Raw genomic sequence first — 8,621 nt, 5'->3', positions numbered from 1 at the left:
GCCAAATTAGTGTTGATTTGTGCACATGAATTGTTTGATGATATGCCAAGGGGAAGTGCATGTATGAGTATGATTATGTGTTACCTTGGGATGTGCTTGTAGATGGTAGCGAATGACATGTTGGCATTCCATAATGCATAATTGCATTTAAATATGTAAATTTAGAAAGAATTATAAGCATGAAACCATCTACATACATATATATTCATAAGAGCATGAAAAAGCCCTAAAATATGTTAAAGAGAAAATAGAAATAAATGAGAATATTAAAGGTATTCAAATCTGAAATTTTACCTAAAGAAGTGTAAAAAGATAAAAAAAAGAAGAGAGGGTTGTTGCAGTGGGGAGCCCGTGAGTGACATAGTCCCACATGCACGCCGCCTTTAGTGAGCGGCCTTAGAATTCAGAAAGAAGAAATGTACAGTTTGTTAGAAGTGTGTGTGGATAAGGACTATAACCAGAATTAGAGAATTCACTCACACGGCCAAGGCTCCAAATCCATGCCTCAACGGAGTTCGATCGACAAGAATAGAAAGAAAGAATAGAAAGAATAGAAAGAAAGAATAGAAAAGAAAGAAAGAATAGAAAGAATAGAAAAGAAAGAAAGAAATAAAGTAAAAGAAACAGAAGAACAGAATAAGAAGAATAGAAAAGAAAATGCATAATTTATGCATTTGTGCATTTGCATCATGAATATGCATAATACCATGCTCATTATCATGGGTAGTGAAAAAATTTAGAAAACAGAGAGCAAAACGGAGAAAAAATAAAGAAAGAACAGGGAAAGAATAGAGAATAATCGGGAAATGTGATGTAAGGAAAGAAAATTTGGAATTTTAAGCAGCGGAGAGAGAAGGGTAGCATAGCGGGTTTACTTACTGAGCAATTAGTACTCACTCTGTTGTTTTTAATGTTTTTGCAGTTAATAGGTGAGTTGCGGTCGCACAGAACATCGCGCAATGGATGGGTTGGGCTACACTGGCACATTGCTATTTTGAGTATATTTTGTAAATATTTGTATATAAACAAAAATTAAATATAGGCCCATACTTTGTTACTTGTATATATTTGTATTTTCTTATATATATTGTTAATGAGATTTATTAATTATTTTACGAGTATACTAGCTAGAAAGAAAGCATTACAGTCAACCTCCGGTTACTCTCGATATTATGTATTCAGTTACTGGACCAGTGACCTGTATTATAAACTGGGTAGAGCAACAACTCAATCCTACTGTGGCCATAGTTTTAGTGTCATTGCCATTTACTGAATTGTGCCGTGAGATAACTTCTCTTGTACCCGGGAGTGATGAATCCTCTGTCTATCCACCATAGTCTTGATACACTCCTTGATGCAACCAATCACCACCATATTGACAGCTCTGAATAGAACTATGTTAGGCTAGTGTCAAACTGCACCAATGGGTGCACAAGGCACTCCGGTGATCTCAAGTCTAAGGATCACATGCATTACCATTCGTTAGAGGATTTGTTCCATAGATACTTGGGTTACCATCCATATGGAATCCTCTGGTGGGTTAGTCCAGTGAACTTGCCTACAGCAAGCACCCGTGTGATGCACCAGGTTGTCACCAAACAACCTTGACAAGTGAGATCAGTCACTGCCTTTCAACAAGGTCGTTGAACACTATGATAGCCTTACCGTATTATTTGTGCCCTTACTTCAGAATAATACTAGGGCTACGGATGTTTTTAGAATGGCCACCATATGTGCTCATAGGGTTCTCACTATCAAGATTTGAAACACTTGATACCCTCGTCATCAATACATACAATGATGATTTACGCGATATAGTATAAAATGCCTTCTATTGATCAATGAAATTATTACAAATAGTCAATTCTATAATAATTTGATTGGCTTTAGGGTATCTATTTTAACAATCTCCCACTTGCACTACAGCCAATCATTCGTGTATTTAATACCAAATGATCTCAAGTACCTTTTATGCTTCTGCTGCGACAGAGGCTTTGTTAGTGGATCTGCGAGATTATCGTCAGTATGCACTTTACTAATCTGCACATCTTTCCTTTTAGCTATCTCTCTGATGGGATGGAATTGTCTGAGTATGTGTCTAGACTTCTGATGAGACCGTGGTTCCCTGCTTTGAGCGGTTGCTCCATTGTTATCACAATAAATGTCTATTTGATCAACAATCGTGGGAACCACACCAAGTTTAGTAACGAACTTCTTAATCCAGACTGTCTCCTTGACCGCATCTGACAATGCAATATACTCAGCCTTTATTGTAGAGTCTGCTACAGTGCTTTGCTTGGAGCTCTTCCAGCTCACTGCACCCCCATTGAGACAAAATACAAACCCTGATTGGGATTGATAATCATCTTTGTCCGTTTGGAAACTAGCGTCACTGTATCCTCTTACAGTGAGCTCATCTTCCCCTCCATAAACCAAGAACATATCCTTAGTCCTCTTCAGGTACTTAAGAATATTCTTGACAGCCATCCAGTGACGCTCACCTGGATCCGATTGATATCTACTACAAGTGCTCAAAGCACATGAGACATCAATCCGAGTACATAGCATGGCATACATGATGGATCCAATTGCTGATGCATATGGGATCCTCTTCATCCTATCTCTCTCATCTTGTGTTTTAGGACACAATTCCTTAGAGAGATAAACACCATGTGACATCGGAAGAAATCCTTTCTTGGATTCTTCCATACTGAATCGTTTCAGTACTTTGTCAATATATGCACTCTGACTTAGGCCAAGCAACCTACGCGATCTATCACGATAGATCTTTATACCAAGGATGTAGGCTGCTTCCCCTAAGTCTTTCATGGAGAAGCACTTGGATAACCAAGTCTTTACCGACTGCAAGTTCGGTATATCATTCCCGATCAGAAGTATGTCATCGACATACAACACTAGGAATGCTACTGCGCTCCCACTCACTTTCTTGTAAACACAGGGCTCATCTTCGTTCTTGATAAAACCGAATTCTTTTACGGCCTCATCAAAACGAATGTTCCAGCTCCTTGAAGCTTGCTTGAGTCCATAAATGGATCTCTGCAACTTGCATACCTTATTAGCTTGACTATCAAGAACGAAACCATCAGGTTGTGTCATATACACATCCTCCTCAAGGTTTCCGTTCAGGAAAGCAGTTTTGACATCCATTTGCCAAATCTCATAGTCATGATATGCAGCAATTGCAAGCATAATCCGGATGGATTTAATCATGGCAACCGGCGAAAAGGTTTCTTCATAGTCAATGCCATGAATTTGTTTGAAACCTTTGGCAACCAGCCGTGCTTTATAAGTATGCACGTTGCCATCCATGTCAGTCTTCTTCTTGAAGACCCATTTACACCCTATNATAAAAAAAAAAAAAATCTGAATTTTGGAAATGCAAATACAAATTGAGCAAATAATTTTTAATAGAAGTGAGCAACTGAGCATATAATTATAATAATAAGAAATGAGAATATTGATTCACTTTAGTATAAAAAAAAAAAAAAAAAGAATCTGAAAACTGGGGGAAGTTCATGAATTTGTTCAGATTCTAGTTAAAAATTAGATTTCTGTTTAAAGAAAATCATTAAATTTGTTAGAAACTAAAAAATATCGAGGGTCGTTTACTCTTGAAAATTTTCAGAAATCTCAGGTAATATTATAAAACATTCTTAAATAAAATTCTTTAAAATTTATTGATTATCTTATAATCAGCCCGAGTTGTAAACGCAAAAATTTATCTAAGGCTTTGTCGTCTCCGGCGCCTGCAACTGGAAATGAGCGCAGTACGCACACTAGCCATGGCTGCCAACGGCTTCACTGCTAGAAGAGCATTTCAAGCTTTTTCTTTCTCTCATCCTCTTCACACCTTCTCTTTTCACCCAACTTCTACTTCTCTCACTTTCATCTCTTCACTCAAACAACACTCACCAGGTAAATTATACAGACCCAATTGGCTTAATTGCTGACATACGTCATCTATTGAGCTTTATGATTCAGCAAAGCGTTAAACTTAGTGAAGAAGGAAAAAAAAAAAAAAAAAAATTTGTATTTTTTTATTGTTCGTGTAGAAAAGAAAGAATTTTGATTTTATTTTGTTGAATTGCTATTCTCTTTGTTCAGGAATATGTCACCTTGCTCAAGCTATAAAGGGTGATGTGGATGATTTAGTTAAGGGTGTTGGAGATAAAAGTTCCATTGAGGAAGTGAAGTATATTCTTGAAATGGTAAGAAGGAAATTTTTAAGAACTTTGACTTCATTGAGCTGGAAATGATTAAGGCCTTTTTGTGAGTTAGTAAGAATTTGTTAGTGTGTGTGTGTGTTTTGTTGTTTGTTTTAGGCGAAACGGGCGTCCTTACGAAGAGGAGTTCTACACACGGATTTTGTTACCCCTCCAATATTGAAGGAATCAATGATAGTGTTGGAAAAATTAGCTGATGTTAAAGCAGTTGCTCAGGGAGGATACCCTCAGGTTCGATAAATTTTGGCTGTGAATAAGTCTTCAAATGAATTGAGTATTTGATTGTTTCAAATGAAAAAAGTGCATTTCATTTGAAATATTTATGAGAGTGTGAAATTATTGGAATTCAATTGTAAGATGGTTTAACAATTAAGGATCAAATGCACTTAAATTTTGGTTTCACATTTAGCATTCCCATGAACTTGAGGTTCACATGATTATTTCCTTATGTTAACCTATACCGGGGAGAATATTAGAAAGTGTGTTGAACTTTGAAGTGAAAGTATCTCATCTCAAGAGTGGGACGGCAAGGCATCACAGGGTAGGTTTCTGTAGAAAACTTTGGGGTGGTTTCACACTTCATTTTCTCAGTGAAACAAATATAACTGTGAACCATGTAATAATGCTGTCTATGGATGATTGCTGTTGTAGTTTGCACAACTTTCATTTGAATGTAATTGCATGTATTCTCTTTCGTAGTCAGATAAATGGTTTATCTGACATTAAGTAGTAGGCATAGAATTGTTTTCTGATTATATGTTAATATACCCTCCCAAATGTCTAGGCCGAGCGATGCCGGATTTCTGTTGGACATCCGGAAGCATTGACAAGTGATCCAGATGTAGTTGCAGCATTGAGGTAAGTTATTTTATTGCCTCGTTTTTCAAACTCTTCTAGCATTTAGGGCATCAGTAATATGAATATTCCATTCTATCGTCTTAAATTTTACTTCTTCATCCAGTATCACAGGAAATTTTGTATTTGAACCTTGTTCTCATGGTGACTTCCTTGGTGCTATTCTGGGCACCGGGATTGCTAGGGAAAAGCTTGGAGATATTATCTTAAAGGTATTATCTACATTTTGTTTCATGTCGCTCACATTAGGCTCTCTTTATTTGACACAGATTGGCTTATAGCGCTAGAAGGCTGTCTTAGTTCCTTCACACAAATCCTTAATTAACCTGGTTCAGATTACATGTTTAACTACCTAAACATCATTTGCACAGTAATGTAGTAGCTATCTGTTTTGAATGCTTGTTATGCAGTTATATACTTGAACATGTGTTTGACATGCTTCTATCATGTTCATCACTTTGAACTTGTCCAATTTATTGTGGACACCTTGCTGGAACCTTGTCAACACGTAATGGGAACTTTTAAATATAAATTTAAAAGATAATTTAATGTTGTGATTAATTATAGTCAACCCCAAAATGTGGGGTAGGGACTTGTTGGGTTGAGTTAATTAATATACTTTTTTATTCTGATTATTGTTCAGGGAGAAAAGGGGGCTCAAATCCTAGTTGTTCCAGAACTCGCTGACTATCTTATATCATCACTGGAGAAGGTGGGAATTACTTTTCATAAATTCTTTCTCTTAAATTACCTCAACCTTTCTTGGTAAACAAAAATTTAAAAATTCCCTTCTTTTCCACTTTTTGGAATTAACTGTAAGGAACATTACTACCACAACTACCCTAGTTTCTGCTTTGCCTCACCACATTAACCATATGTTGGTCATTTTTTATTTGGTTTCTTTGGTCTTACAAGTACATAAATATTTTTTTCACCTCTCAGTTATTTAGTGGCAAAGGGTTAAATGTACTGTGGGGTATGAAATAATGCAATACAGTCTGGCTTCAAAGAAGATATGACTTAGCATGTTGGCAATTTCCCAATGCAAAATAATTATGTTTATAGTACTTATATTGCTGCAGACCACAGTGCTTAAGTGCTTTCAGTGTTGCTGTGTTTCTTTGACCATCTCTAATGCATTTGTCCCCATACAGGTTGGTAACGTTTCAGTCTCTTGTACAAAGATACCATTGCTTGCTCTTGAATATGAACCACCAAGGTTGCAACCATTATTTTGGTAATTTTAATTTCCGTGATACTCTTCATTTGGTATTTTTCAATGACTGTGTGACACCTTCAAATTTACAGGACGAAGTCATTCAAAACCATAGAAGCATCACTGAGGGTTGATGCCCTAGCTAGTGCAGGTTTTAAGATATCACGGTCAAAACTAGTTAATTTGATCAGGTACAACCTACTTTGCTTATACAGAATCTATTCCTGATATTATGTTACTATATTCAATTTTTCATCTCTCTCTGTATGTTCTAATAATTTTCCTTGATATTGGTTTTACTGTTTAAAAAGACGGTTGCCAAGTTCATTGTACATACATCCATAAGCTTGACATTTAACTTTAGGATACTACTACTGTGTGCAGGCTACTCAATTTCAGTTTGGTCCTTCTACTCTGGCTTTTTGGGTTCATCTCTTCTAAAATGAATGATAATGAAAGAGTGTGCATTTTTTTTTTCAATTATTCAAAGCAAAACTTGATTTTTACTCCAGTATCTACAGAATGTGAGAATTAAAAATTAATAATAGTACTTTTGGTTGAAGTCTAAGAGATAGGGAGAGCTTAGGAAAGACATGCTAACTAATGTCTATCTGCATCTTTTACCATTCTTCACATTGAACATAAATTAATGGAGCTGAATTCTTTATTGCACCAGTCATCTCTTTTTGAATCAATACATCTTCGCTTTTGGCTAGATCTTTTCTGTTCATGTAGTTATTTATTCATTTTGTAATAAGTTGTTTTATACATGTCATCCGAGTTTATAGCAATTTGAGTGTAGGAATGCCAAAATGAATCAGTTCTTAATTTCACTGAACTTCATGAATCATGACCCTAAAGTTAAAATGTGAAACGGAAAACTTAACTGAGACATGGCTAAAATTCTCTGTCCTTGGCAGTAGCGGGGATGTGCGAGTCAATTGGACCACCGTTACAAAAAATGGTACTACTCTCAAGACTGGTGATGTTGTCTCAGTTAGTGGCAAAGGAAGACTGAAGGTGAGTTTACAACTTTGATGAAACACCATTCTGGGATCAAATTTCTATATAACTGTATTTTGCTGTTGTCCAGATAGGAGAAATAAACTCCACAAGGAAAGGAAAGTTTGCAGTTGAGCTCATACAGTATTTGTAGGAAGCCTCGGCGCATGTTGTTTCATGATCATCGAGCTGAACCAGTGGCTGTCATCTAGATTACATGTTTCTTCACTCAACATGTTAGAGCGTAATATAAACCAGTGTCGAGCCATTACTTGCCAACTTAGTTATTTTGGGTCAAGTGGTTATTTAACATTGTACAAGAGCATGATTTCTGAGCTTGATTACCCTAATCGTGCCCTATCGCTGTGTAACTTATCTTTTATCTCTTCTTTCTGACCCTTCAAAATCAAGTAATTATCCAACATAGATATGGGTTTTTCTTCTTTGAAGCAGAAACCAGAGGGGGTCTTATGGAAACTCAACCCAGCAGCTGCATAAAGGACTAATGGTAGGGAAGAAAATGGGAAAAACAAGCTGTACCCGGTAAAATGTTGTAATTATTTTATTTTTTTATATTAACAAATTTATCATTTAAACTATACTCTCATCTTTTATTTTATTTTTCGATCCCATTAATTTTGTTCACACAATATGTTAAACCTTCCATTTTGTTTTTGTTTGAACAAATGTACATGTTTTGAACATCAATTAAAGAAAATATTAATTTTTTTTTTTTCTCTTTTGGTGTTTGGATGTATGATGAAACTTTATTTTCTTTTTCATATAGAACTGTTAAAGTAAACAATTTCGTGGATTAGTTAATGCTAAGTGTGTATTAGATGCCTCAAATTATAGTTCAAGTTTATCTTCTTTTTTTCCCCAATTATTATTAAGAAAATAGAAGATTATTTAGGTCATATCCATATAAAAATTGAAGTCAACTTAATTATATTCATTTTGAGACCATCAATTCATTTAAAATTCTAGGGTACCAATTAAAGATCATTTGACATTTCAGAATAAAATTGTAATGCATAATTATTGTAGGCTAGAATTTTAATTTGTATCTGGGATATCCATTTCTGTACGAATTAAAGTTAAGGATGTGGAGTGCTACACAAAAGGATTAATATTAGGGGTGGAAAAAAATAACCAAAACCAAACCGAACCGGAAAATCGAACTGAAACCAAACCAAAAAACTGCTTATTCGTAAATGTATACATTATATCTATAAAAATAATTGGTAAATGTATTTATGTAACTTATTCTTATTTAATTATTTTTTCCCTATTTTCTAAACTAG

The 8,621-nt window shown here is 35.3% G+C and overlaps 1 protein-coding gene across 1 annotated transcript; it reads left to right on the top strand.

Annotated features, from left to right (window-relative positions):
* Positions 1 to 3,615: 3,615 nt before the first annotated feature.
* On the top strand, positions 3,616 to 7,916 carry LOC116124930 (putative RNA-binding protein YlmH). Its single transcript, XM_031410685.1, has 11 exons — positions 3,616 to 3,655; positions 3,749 to 3,936; positions 4,126 to 4,229; positions 4,344 to 4,475; positions 5,029 to 5,102; positions 5,206 to 5,311; positions 5,743 to 5,811; positions 6,254 to 6,318; positions 6,408 to 6,506; positions 7,236 to 7,335; positions 7,409 to 7,916. Exons 2-11 carry the CDS (start codon positions 3,780 to 3,782, stop codon positions 7,469 to 7,471), a joined length of 969 nt encoding a protein of 322 aa, XP_031266545.1. The 5' UTR covers positions 3,616 to 3,655; positions 3,749 to 3,779; the 3' UTR covers positions 7,472 to 7,916.
* The last annotated feature ends 705 nt before the right edge of the window (positions 7,917 to 8,621 follow it).

The sequence above is a fragment of the Pistacia vera genome, unplaced genomic scaffold (assembly GCF_008641045.1).
Source record: "Pistacia vera cultivar Batoury unplaced genomic scaffold, PisVer_v2 Contig158, whole genome shotgun sequence".
Lineage (NCBI taxonomy): Eukaryota > Viridiplantae > Streptophyta > Magnoliopsida > Sapindales > Anacardiaceae > Pistacia > Pistacia vera.
This window is presented reverse-complemented; position numbering and strand designations above follow the sequence as displayed.

Excerpts from the sequence above, each read along its gene's own strand:
- LOC116124930 (XM_031410685.1), top strand. The coding sequence starts at position 3,780 with ATGAGCGCAGTACGCACACTAGCCATGGCTGCCAACGGCTTCACTGCT. Across the intron at positions 5,103-5,205 it reads GATGTAGTTGCAGCATTGAG|TATCACAGGAAATTTTGTAT; the intron begins GTAAGTTATTTT and ends TTCTTCATCCAG. Across the intron at positions 5,812-6,253 it reads TTATATCATCACTGGAGAAG|GTTGGTAACGTTTCAGTCTC; the intron begins GTGGGAATTACT and ends GTCCCCATACAG.